At 43.8% G+C, this 12,837-nt stretch overlaps 2 protein-coding genes across 2 annotated transcripts in view; one reads left to right on the plus strand and one right to left on the minus strand.

Annotated features, from left to right (window-relative positions):
- AVEN (apoptosis and caspase activation inhibitor) overlaps positions 1-3,323 on the minus strand; it is a 98,687-nt gene extending 95,364 nt beyond the window's left edge. Inside the window, exon 1 of the mRNA XM_082058598.1 lies at positions 2,994-3,323. Within this exon, the coding sequence (XP_081914724.1) occupies positions 2,994-3,245 (252 nt within the window). The 5' untranslated portion in view covers positions 3,246-3,323. The remainder of the gene's footprint in view (positions 1-2,993) is intronic.
- The window catches only part of CHRM5 (cholinergic receptor muscarinic 5), a 50,453-nt gene extending 39,800 nt beyond the window's left edge, over positions 1-10,653 (plus strand). Inside the window, exon 2 of the mRNA XM_082058597.1 lies at positions 8,831-10,653. Coding sequence (XP_081914723.1) covers positions 8,914-10,500 — 1,587 coding nt within the window. The 5' untranslated portion in view covers positions 8,831-8,913 and the 3' untranslated portion in view covers positions 10,501-10,653. The remainder of the gene's footprint in view (positions 1-8,830) is intronic.
- Positions 10,654-12,837: the final 2,184 nt, after the last annotated feature.

A 12,837-nucleotide genomic window follows, 5' to 3' on the forward strand; every position in this document is an offset into this window, starting at 1 on the left:
ACGTCCTCCTGCAGCGTCAAATACAAGTTTAGGAACCATTAAATTAAAACATCCAAACCACAAGATGTAAAGATGAACGGTGATTTTAAATGAATGCAACTGACTAATTGCTGCCAAAATATCATGCAATTTAATGCCAATTTCTACTTCCCTATAAAAATTATTAAGTTTGGTTTTATTAATGCTCTCATTACACTTTACTGAATCCACTCACCTATATTATTACTTGCATTTTACCACTCTGCCCATAGCAGGCTCAACAAAACCACATTCCTTCAATACAATTTAGATTTTTTTAAAGCTTTTCATATTTGAAGACACAATAAAGATGAAACCTACAAGACAACACCAGCAATAAAGAATTGCTTAAGTATCAAGCTTGGCAGCAATAGTTCTATAAAAAAATGAGGTATAAACAACAACAACAAAAAAACGTATAATTTTAGCATAGCTTTAAAATTATAGAAGTACCTAGACTTAAAATTGTTTTCAGGAACTAATACTAGGTCATGTAAATTCTGATTATACAATGTTAGAAATACATCAATCTAGTAGGAAAATTCCTCAAAATGCCATGCTGACACCAGCAGCGTGGAAATGCACAGTGTAATCCTCCACAATTTTTACCCTAGAAAGCAAAAGGGCTAGAATTGCCCTTATTACAAAATTTCTGAGTTCTCAGAGCCTCCCTTCTCCAGGGACTATCAAGGCCCATTTAAAAAAGAGATTTTCACAGACAGGAGAGATTTCTCAGCACACAGGAAGGAAAGATGTGATATCACTGCTCACACTGCCTATTTATTACCTGGCTCTCCAGGTTTGCAATTTACACACCACCACTTGACAAGATCTGACTCCCTGTTACTGAAAGGCAGGGGACGAGGGTTCCTCTCACAGAAACCTCTTAGTCAGGGCCAAGCCCCCTCTCACTGAGCTGATGCACTTGTGTAAAACAAGTCAATTTGCTAAAGAGAGAGAGAACACTAAGGAACTGGGGATAAAAGGGGTTAATTTCCTTCCAGGTAAGAGCTACATCTGTTCAAAAACATGGTCTAGCACACATCAAAGACAGTTCAAGGGGGCTTGTCTGACCATGCAGATGGAAGAAAAAAGAGGAAGAAGGAGGTCCTCCCTGTTTCAGAAGTGGTAAATTAGGAGATTGGCTCCGAGGTGACACCAGACACCAGCAGCTGCAGGCTGGCACAGCTGCTGACGCTGTGGCTGGATTGCTGGAAGCCAGTCCCATCCAAGCTGCTAAACACAAGATTTGTAGCAGGTGGTCTAAAAGACCATAGCGTGCTTAGTATCAAAAGCCTCCAGTGCAGGAAGAGCATTATGCTTAAACGCTCTTTAGCAGCGTTCTGGGAAAATCATAGCTATTTCTTCACTTCACCTAACCCGTTATTAGCCTTGGCAAAAAATGAACTAAGATGAAGAGCATATCAAAGTCAATAACACAGTGCTCAGGCAAAACATATTGTAAGCTGTCCCAAAAGAACAGTTTGTAACTGCTTTCTGAAGTACTTCAAACAATCCAGACAAAAGCGCATACATATAACATGATTCCCTTCCTGAGTGCACCCTTTAAATTATAAAGTCAGACCTGCTGGGCCAACAGTACCAGAGAGAACCGAGATATAAATGTATTTCAACTTAGCAAGAAATGGTTGAATCACTCGGGGGGTGGAATCTGTCCAGGATCAGATCCAGTTTCCTCAGCTCATACAGGTGCTGAGCTTCCCCCCTATGCCTCTGTGGCTTATGAGGGAGCACTATTGTTTCACATCCAGAATCCAAGTCTATCTGCACACATCAGCAGGAACTCAGCAATTTACATTGCTTACAAGTGAAATTACCAACCAGGGCTCTAGGTAACTGTACCAATCCAGCTGCATCTTTTATCTCCTAAAACAGGAGTGCTAAAATGTATCTAAATATGACAAGAGGGATGAATATTTTACATTTTTTAAATCCACCAGCAACCACTAGATTTCTAACACAGATAAAACACTGGCTGGGTCCAATTGAAGCCATGGTATCATAAAAGTCAAAGTGAATCTAATCAACATGATGCTGAAAATGGGGTAGCAGCTGGTCTATCTACATTAGGACTCCCAGTGCTGCCAACATCAATCAGTATTAGGTCATTATTGTAATTCTTTTGCCAGTCCAGGGACAACCATGATTTCTATGTTGTAACAAGTCTAAAAGAAGCAAGATAATCTGAATGTAGTACTGTCAAAGCATTTATAAATGGAAACTGTTTTCAAAGGCACAACATTGTTCTCATACCATGGTGAGTTGTAGAAAGCATTTTAACATCTCAACAGGAAACTGATGGTGTAGTTGTGGCACACTTTGGTGCATCTGTAGTACTTTTAATCTGCTAAAACAATTTATAACTGGTCTACTTGCATTAATGGCAAATGCCATGTTCCAGTGAATCAGATACCAATTCTCTAAGATGAGCTATGTTACCATGTCTTCGTTGCTAGTAACACAGGCTGGACAAAACACGTGCTCATTTCAGCTTCTAATCAACCGTGCTAAAAATATTCAGCAATTCTTCATCTTTACTTGCAAACATATATTTTTCAGATGCATTTTTCAACTGAGACTTATAATCTTCAGCACAAAATTATAAACGTAGTTCAGCCAGATCATCCCTGCCTACGTTCCCGCCAGAGCACACAGGCGCTGCTGCTGCCGCCGCCGCCGCCGCAGAAGAGGGAGAGAGGGTAACGCCAGCAGCCCCGCCACCCTCCACGCCTCCTGCTCCGCACCCCTTCCCCACCACCCCACAGTCCCGAGACAAGCCGCGGGCTGCCGCTGCCGGCCTGGCTCCGCCTCGGGGAGGAGCAGGGGCGGAGAGGGAAGGGCTGTGCCCCCACTCCGGCAACCGCCCCGGGGCCCTGCCGCGCTCAGCTCAGCTCAGCCCCGCCCCGCCTCGTCCCGCTCCGCTCTGGCGGAGGGCGGGCTTTTCTCCCGCTTACCCGCTGGCGGTGCTGAGCGGCGGGCGGTGGCGCTGCAGCGCGACCTCGAGGCTCCCGCCTGCCCCGGCTCCCACCTCCTCGGTGCCCGTGAGCGCCGCCTCTTCCCCGGCCCCCGCCTCCTCCGCGGCCGTGGCCATCCCCGCTGCTTCTTTCGGTCGCTGCCTCGGCCGCCTTCTCCGCGCCGCCAAGCCCTCTTCGACCGTGCCGGCCACCCTCCCTGCGGGGCCGGCTGCCGCCACGTTCAGGCTGCATGGCCGGGCCGCGCCCTTCCCCCGCACCGCCGGTGGCCTGTGCCGCGCCGGTTCCCGCCTACTCCCGGAAAGAGGCCGCCCGTAGGCGACAGAGGGAAATGGCGGCCCCCGCGCCCTCAGCGGCTCCCCCTGCTGGCGGCTGGCGCTCGGCCGGGCCGGGAGCGCGGCTGCGGGCAGGGCAGTGGGCCGGGCAGTGGGCCCGGCCCCGCGGCCGAGGGCACCCGCAGTCTGCCCCGCTCCGGCACGAGCGAGCCCCTGGCAGGCGCCTCGGGAGCGTTGGCCCGTGTACCCTCTGAAAGTCTGAACGACCAAGGAGTAAAAAACTGCTGTTAATAGCTTTCCGCGTATATTTCAAACAAACTAAAAAAATATTTAATGTTTAGAAAACAGCAGTCTTACCAAAAGCCGCATGAATCATGTAATTGTTTGGGTGGGAAAAGACCCTTAAGACTGCTGAGTCCAACCGTTAACCTAGCACTGCCAAGTCCACCACTAAACCAGGTCTCCAAGCACCACAACTACACATCTTTTAAAGACCTCCAGGGATGGTGGCTCCACCCTGAGCAGCCTGTTCAGTGCTTGACAGCCTGTTCCATGAAGAAATTTTTCCTAATATCCAATCTAAACCTCTTCTGGTGCAACTTGAGGACTTCTACTCTTGTCCTATCCCTCGTTACTTGGGAGAAAAGACTTAACACCCACCTCCCTACAACCTCCTTTCAGTTAGTTGTAGAGAGTGAGGAGGTCTCCCCTAAACCTCCTCCAGGCTAAACAGCCCCAGTTCCCTCAGCTGCTCCTCATCAGACATGTGCTCCAGACCCTTCACCAGCTTCATTGCCCTCCTCTGCACTCTCTCCAGCACCTCAATGTCCTTCTGGTAGTGAGGGGCCCAAAACTGAACACAGGATTCAAGATGCAGCCTCGCTAGCACTGAGTACAAGGGGATGATCCCTGCCCTAGTCCTGCTGGCCACACTATTCCTGATACAAGCCAGGATGCTGTTGGCCTTTTGGGCCACCTGGGAACACTGCTGTCTCATATTCAGCCACCTGTGGACCAACACTCTCAGGTCCTTTTCTGCTGGGCATCTTTCCAGCCACTTTGCCCCAAGCCTGTAGCATTGCATGGGGTTGTTGTGACCCAAGCCCAGGACCCAAAGTTAGCTTTCTGTAGCAAATAAGGGAAAAAGCAACCAAGCCCTGGCTGACAGGGTGTCACACACAAGACTATGCTACATGAAGTGTACATGAAGGTGACTCTGCAGCCTCTCGAGGAGTGTCTTGCTCTGAGGACACAGAGCAGGGACACCAGAGCAGCTCTGTGCTGTAGAGCTAGGCTGGTTTGTCCTGCTCTGCTTGAAATTAGGTGGGCACCTGTGCTATCCTCAGGAAAGTTAACCAGTTCCCTAACAGCAGGCATGCCCAATTGCTTTTGAGCACACAGGCTGTCATTTGACAACACACATTAGAACATCAATCTGCTTCTGAAGTGTTTTAAACCCAGTAGTCCTTCTAGCAAAATGTGACCAAAACTCCCATATTGTGAAATCGTGGGCTGTAGTGTCTCTGCACTGCTACCAGTGGTAAAGACTGCTTGATTCTGGAGCATAGCGTGCAGCAAATCAGTAAATTAGCTTACCATGACTCCTGTGCAACACAAGCAAATAAGTCAAGTAACAGGGAGCAGCATTGGCAAGCACATTGCAGAGATATCTAAACGATTCCTTGTGCAGCCAGCACAGGTCTGGCAGACTCAGTGCTGAGCTAGAGCTAATAAAAGCTGGCAAACCCAAGCTGTGCCTGCATCTGTGGTGCAATTAATCTATGACATGAACAATCTGCCTGCAGATCACTGTAAGCTGACTATATGTACAAATTTAACAGCTCACATTAATTAATACTTACAGCTAGATTGAAAAAAATATCACTAATATTTGGCAACAAATATCATTACAACTCAGAAGCGTGAAGTTCATGCGTCAATAATTATGAGACTGATAGCAAAGTCATGATACTGTACATGCACATTTTGATTTTGTGATTTAATTTTTTATCTCGCTATTATTATAATCTTTTATGCTAGACAAGTAACATCAATTATGTTACCATAGCACACAGAGTTCCCACTCACAGGCACACAAATAGAGAACAAAAGGTAACACCATAAAGTGTTAAGACAGACCTATAAGACAAAAGATGACAGAGTATGAAGATATTATGAGAATGGTCAACATGCCAAGAAGAGATCTTTGCATACCAGCAGCTTAGCTACTGTCAGTTTTTATAGGCATCACAGTAAAACAGCCCATTAAGGAGGGAAGGCTTTGCATTATGATAATGAAAGTGCTTTTTATTTAGAAATTAATTATAGTTTCTATACCATATTACCAGTGTTCCCCCTGCCCACATTAGTTCAAACCAAGAACAATTGTGTCAGGACAACAATGATTTCTGCTTCTCCTGTTGCTCTGAAGTCTACAGTCCACATGGGGTAGCTTCAGCAGTCTTTCCTCCTAAATCCTAATGTTAGGGAGGGTAAGTGACCTAAGAGGGGGACACTGCTAACTATAGCAAAAGACAAAAGCATTACAGGCCATAGCTTCCAGGCAATTTCTAGTCTCCCCTCTTCTGAGAAAAGTGTCATCTTCTGGCAAAAAAAGACAGAAAGTTCAAACAATCTCTTATAATCATCCTAAGCAGCTGCTCAACCCCAGGTGTTAGGAAAACGTAGAAGTTAGAGGTGTATCCGTGTGCCTGACATTCATAGCTGGAGCCTTTTCAAGACTAGCGTTTTCTGAAATCTTGCAAGTTGCAAAAAGTCATGAACCCTGACAGTGTTTCAGATACATCAGCTGTCAAGACTGGGAGCGCAGCCCCCTTCTAGGAGTGCTGTTGGCTATGTCAGAGTTTAGCTGGCTGAGTCCAAGGCCAGCTGCTCTGCTCATAAGACCTGCTGTAAAGAAAGCTAGAAGTGAGGGCCTCCCTCTCCTTTCCCTTGGGAACTACTTCTAAGCTGAGGCTATACCGCTGGCCCTCACCTGTGCTGCATGGCAGATGGGCAGCTCCTACATCCACACCTGTTCTCCTGCCTCCTTGATCCTGGTTCTGATCCTGACTCATATGTGCTGGCTGGGCTTCCTGGCTTGGTCACGAACCTGCCTCTTCACTACAGATTTGCTATGCAATCACCAGACTATATCTGACCCTGATCACTGCCTCTGGCCCTGATCACGAATCAAATGTGCTGCTTCACATCCTTCTTCTTCTTGGTGAAGTCTCTGCTCCCACCTGCCTTGGTATCACACTCCACCCATGGCTCACCTTCTCTTGCAGAACAGACGGCTCTGGCTGCCCCCTGACATTGCCAGACTAAATCCATTACTGCACTGTCATGCTTTAAAATTTAATCACACAGAGATGCTGATGTGCAGAACAACTGTGCTGACTGTCCAGAGAGAAAGAAGCATGAGTCACTCTTCTCTTCCACTTGAGCTTACCCAGCAGCTCCCTGTTTAACCATGCAGGTCTCCTGGCTCCCTTCCTTGACTTCCTACGTGTCGGGATGCTCTGATCTTGTGCCTGGTAGAAATAGTCCCTGAACACTAACCAGCTATCTTGGGCCCCTTTACTTTCAAGCAGCCTTGCCCATGGGATTTCCCTTAGCAATTGCCTGAAAAGGCCAAAGTTTGCCCTGCTGAAATCCAGGATTGCAATTCTGCTTGCTATCCTGCTCCTACCACATGAGATCCTGAACTCCACCATCTCATGGTCACTGCAACCAAGGCAGCCCTCAACCTTTACCACTTCAACCAGACCCTCCTTGTTAGTGAGGATGAGGTCCAGCAGTGCACCTCTTCTAGTTGGCTCCTCCACATACACCACTACCTTTCTTGATTTCAATAGCTCATGACTGTATGGTAGAAACATTGAAAGTCTGCTGGGCGCGGTGGCGTGCGCCTGTTGTCCCAGCCGTCTAGGGAGGCAGAGTGTGTCGGATCGCTTGAGTCCAGGGTTCGAGTCCCACAGAGCGATGCTGAGGCTTCCGGTGTTGTGTTCGGTGTTGAAACCCCGGAGGGGTGGGGCTGGGGGCACCGGTGTAGTAGTAATTGAAAGAAAATAAGGTGCTTTTCTAAAAATTCAACAAGTGGCTATAAAATAACGACGTGTTCACCTGATGAGAGACAGGACCCAACTGCTTGGTACAAAAAATAGGTGATGACATGTGGGAAAGGGATAGGCTGTGAAAGCTTGCAGTTAATAAAAGACACTTGCCAAGACCAAAGAAAATAATGTTCTGAGAGTGAGGATGAAACGGGAAAACAACAGAGAAGTGGTGTGGATGCATAGGGAGGACCATATAATAGAGCTCTGATGCCAAAAAAATCCTCAAGACTTACAGTTGGACTTTAATAGGTGATTTATGGGATAATTTTAGCTGAACCTGTGTCTGCTTTGAAAAAAAAAGAGATCATCTGATCACTTTTATACTGGCTGGAGGCCTAATAAACAAACTTTTAATAGTTTCTATTTAATTTCTGACTTAAAAAACTAACTGCTATTTGACTATTCCAAAATTATACAGTATAGCAAGATTAAGCATTGAACAAGTTATTAGCATCATCTGATATGATGGAATGACTCAAAAATTAGCAGATACCTGTGTAAGAACCAGACTACCTAATTTAGGCATTCATTCACTGGGACAAGAAAACAGCAGTGAAAAATGTGGGAAGGAATTGGCATCAGACAGACACATGTATCCATTAATAGAGTGACAATGGTGTCATTTCCACCTTTCACTGCTTATGCAAGTATTAAATTGGTTTATTTGCATTATTTGTCACTGAGGTCATCCATTGCTGCTTCCTCTTCACTTTACTCCTTTCTGTCCTAAATCCTACCATTCACTCACCCAGACTACCCAAACTGCATTTCCATGCCTAACCCAATCAGTCTTCTCTGTCCCAAGATGTCCCAATAAAAAAAAGTCTTTCCTGCCTATCTTATTTTTCCAAAAACATCTTCTTGGCCTTGCCTGCCACTTTAACTCAAAGATTCCCCTGCAATTGTCACAAGCACTTCTAATACCTGATTGTTTCCTGCTGCCACCATGCCAGCATGGTTCCTAGCTCCCCATGCACCCTCAGTTTCCTCTTACTCTCTTTCTGTTGTAGGTCACTTCTCCAAATTTTCCAAAAATAATTTCTGAAATCTTGACATGTCTTCTACATAGTACTGTATGAAGCGACACAGTGACTCACTGTCTTATTGCACTGCAAATCTTTAAATGTCTATCTTTAAGAATACGTATTGCACCTCGTAGGTATTCAAAATATAAAAGCTGGTGTGATTGACTGTCTTAAGAAAGAATAGTTGTTTTGATTGCATTTAGAAATGTCATAAGATGCCAGGGTACATTTTCCTAGAATGTACATTTGTGTGGTTTAGTTATGTTCCAAATCAAAATGCAAGAGAGCACAAATAATTAGATAGATTGTTTTACAAGTGTTTTATGGTAACTTCACTGGAATTCTGTGCTATTCAATGAGCCGCTTTCTTTTTCTGTTTTTTCCATTGACCTTTATAGCTGTCTCCAAAAGAATCTTTGTGAGTACAGAAAGCAATATACAACAATGCTAAGATCCTGATGACAGTACACCAAGAACAAGAATGGAAGTAAATTTATTCAGCAATTCTACTGTTGTAAACAGTTCATCCATCAACCATAAGCAGTTAGAAGGGCATAGCCTCTGGGAAGTCATTACTATTGCCACTGTGACTGCAATTGTAAGCCTAATAACCATAGTGGGAAATATTCTTGTTATGATATCCTTCAAGGTTAACAGTCAGCTGAAAACTGTCAACAATTATTACCTGCTCAGCCTCGCCTGTGCAGATCTTATTATTGGAATATTTTCTATGAACCTTTATACATCCTATATACTCATAGGCCATTGGTCTCTTGGAAGCCTTGCCTGTGACCTGTGGCTAGCACTGGACTATGTAGCTAGCAACGCCTCAGTAATGAACCTCCTAGTCATCAGTTTTGACAGATATTTTTCCATCACAAGGCCTTTAACTTACAGGGCCAAACGCACACCCAAGAGAGCTGGTATCATGATTGGTCTGGCTTGGCTAATTTCCTTCGTGTTGTGGGCACCCGTAATCTTGTGCTGGCAGTATTTTGTGGGTGAACGAACAGTACCACCTGAAGAGTGCCAGATACAGTTTTTGTACGAGCCCATTATCACCTTTGGTACTGCAATTGCTGCTTTTTACATTCCAGTATCTGTTATGACCATTCTGTATTGCCGCATCTATAAAGAGACAGAGAAACGTACCAAGGACCTTGCTGAACTGCAGGGTTCGGAGTCTGTGGCAGAGTTTGAGATGATAAAGCCTCAGAAATCTTTCCTGAAGTCTTGCTTCAGTTGTAAGCAGAAAAACTTAGTTAAAAGAGAGAGATGTCAGGCTTCCTGGTCTTCATCTAGTCGAAGTACATCAGCTACGGTGAAAGCCTCTCAGGCAGCGAGTACTTGTAACGACTGGGCTAAGGCTGACCAGTTAACCACCTGCAGCAGCTACGCATCTTCAGAAGATGAGGATAAACTTGGCACTGATTCAGTTTTCCAAGTAACTTACAAAAGTCCATCTAAAGGTAAGGCAGAAGAGTTTCATGAGTGCACGGATGTTGTTGTCAAAGACCAATCTGAAGAAAATGATTTTGAGAACCAGAAATACTTTTTGTCACCTGCCGAAGGCCACATACAAAAAAGTAAAAAATGTGTGGCCTATAAATTCCGGTTGGTGGTTAAGGCTGATGGTACCCAAGAAGCCAACAATGGTTGCCGTAAAGTAAAAATAACTCCTTGTTCTGCTGCTCTGTCAAAGGATCCTTCCATCAAAAGCGTGGATCCAAATCTAAATAATCAAATCACCAAAAGGAAACGGATGGTTCTCGTAAAGGAACGCAAAGCAGCACAAACTTTAAGTGCCATTCTTTTGGCTTTTATCATCACATGGACTCCCTATAATATCATGGTTTTGATCTCCACATTCTGCTCTGACTGCATTCCCCTGACACTGTGGCACCTTGGATATTGGCTTTGCTATGTGAACAGCACTGTTAACCCCATGTGTTATGCCCTCTGTAACAAAACTTTCAGGAAAACATTTAAGATGCTGCTTTTCTGCCAGTGGAAAAAGAAAAAAGTGGAGGAGAAACTATACTGGCAGGGCAATACCAGACTGCCATAATTGCTTGTATATAAGGGATAAGGGCAAAAACAGATATTGATGTAACCTACTAAATTGACTGTAATCTTGTCTTCTCAAAGATGTTACTTTATATGTCTAGGGGTTAAAAAAAATCTGCAGAAAAGTAAAATTTTGCATGAAAGTCGTGTGCTTGGGATAAAGAAGTCAGTGGCTGCTGTGAGCAACACAGGGTGGTTTTGATTATGTAGTAGATCTTCTGCATTAAAGTTATCATATTTGGGGTCTTCTGTCCTTTCTTTCAGTCTGAGAATATGTAAATTATAAACTGCTAGTGGGATGATCATTCAGTCTACCTCACTGTAGTGTAAAACTGTTTCTTCCCTTAGTTCCTTTCTAGTGTATTGTCTGTTTAGCTTGCAATGTATGAAGCAATGGAGTTTGTACTACTTCTGTTTTGAGACTTTTCCACCTGCTGTTGGAACAAAATAAGGACTATTTAAAGGCAGAAATGCTGTTAACCTCAATACTAAATGGTTAGGGAGAGTCATAATATTCCAAATGAACACACATATTATGGGGGAATGTAATACTGAGATTTCCACCTTAAGGATGACTTCTGTGGAGACATAGGAATGGCTCATAGTGTAGGAAATAGATAATGTATTTTGTATATGAAGAAGTCAGTCCCAATCTCAGTCCCATCATGCAAGTCACTGTCATCTGTAAAACATAGTGGTGGTTAGCAACTAGCTCCAAAATTCTCTATTTCACAATGCTTCTGAAGGAAATTTTAAAATTTTATGCAATTGTGACAATGGTACAAATCAGAACTGACTGTAAAGCACAATCGACATAGGCTATTTACTTTACAACACAAAGCAAGTATTTTTTGCAATCTTCTTGTTGTACTTCCCGTTGCCCAAGAAGTTTCCATTGCTGATGTAATGATGCAGAACAAGAGAAAAATATATATTGATGCTCTGTGCATTTATTTATATATTATGAAGTTATTCTAAACAGTGACAGAATTGGCATCTCTGAAAGAGTAAAGATTTTTTACATAATTTTTGGATATGTCAATAAAACTATTAAGGACACTGTGCACTTTCTTAGCACTTTTTGTCTTGAAGTAGCTTTACAAATACTAGCCAACATCAGGTGCTTGGAAACTTAAGTTATCTCCACTCGCTATCTTTTGGTCCAGCAGAACTGTATCTGCTACAGTACTAGGAGCTGGAGTCAACCACTCTGGTGGCTGTGGCTTCTGGAACTGTGCTGTACTGGTCTGCTTACAGTGAGCTGAGACTCTGGCCACTAGCTGAGGTTTGCCGGGGCTTTGGGTTTGTGTGAGGACACTTCCATGGCAGGGGCAGGAGCGAGGGGCCACCTTCAGCAGAAGGCCGTTGGAATGACCTGCCTCCTTGTGGTGGGAACAAACACGAAACCTCAGGAAAGGCAACGAGAAAATGAAGTCAGTGGTGACAGGAGTCATAAGGAATGAAGTCCTGAAGTAAACAAATGTTTATGAATAAATGAGACATATATGTACACAAAGTTCAGATTCAGTTCTAGCCTTTCTATCAAAATTCAGGGTGAGATGCTCTGGAATATTAGTTTGGGCCAATCTTCATATTGTATCTACTATACACTTCAGTGGGACATTGAAGTGGTGGCATGACCCTATTGTACATTTCAGGAATTGTATTAGTCATCCTGAATGTACTGTTGCTCTCAGTGAACTGGTTTGTATAATTTATTAAATTATCATATCATCAAAGTGTTTCCCTACAGATGAATAATTCCTCCCTGTCAACAACCACAGTACAAGTAATTAATATTTTTTTTTCCCCAATCTCCAGAGGGGAAAATTGTGTCTGTGACAGATTAGCAGTGTAGTCATGTAAAAATGTGTTCTCTAAATTCACAATTGATTTTGTAACACACCATACGATGCCTATTATTTTTTGTGCATTAGCATATGATTGCTTATTAAAGTAAAACAAGAGTCTTTAGAAAGACCCTGTCATCAGCTTTCCTCTGTCACTATCCATAGTTTTTCCTGTATACAGTAACTGTGTGCAAGTTGGTTATTATAGTGGGTTTACTTTACATTACATTGGATCAGACATTCAGTAAACTGTGTTTGATTTTTAGCAAATGAACGTGTCCCTCTGTGGCCCAAGCTCTAGCTAAAGGTAAAATTTATGAGGTAGTAGCAGTTCCTGCTAGCTGCATTGTTGTTGCTAAAGTAAAGCATTGGCTTCTACTGAAATTAAATGGGAAATTTTTTTGTTGGTTTTGGCTTCTGTTGAACAAGAGTATTCTGTAAATGTTTATGGACTCTGTGCTCAGTAAATGTGTTAGAATACATGGTAA

The sequence above is a fragment of the Streptopelia decaocto genome (genome assembly GCF_964273445.1).
Source record: "Streptopelia decaocto genome assembly, chromosome: 7".
NCBI lineage: Eukaryota > Metazoa > Chordata > Aves > Columbiformes > Columbidae > Streptopelia > Streptopelia decaocto.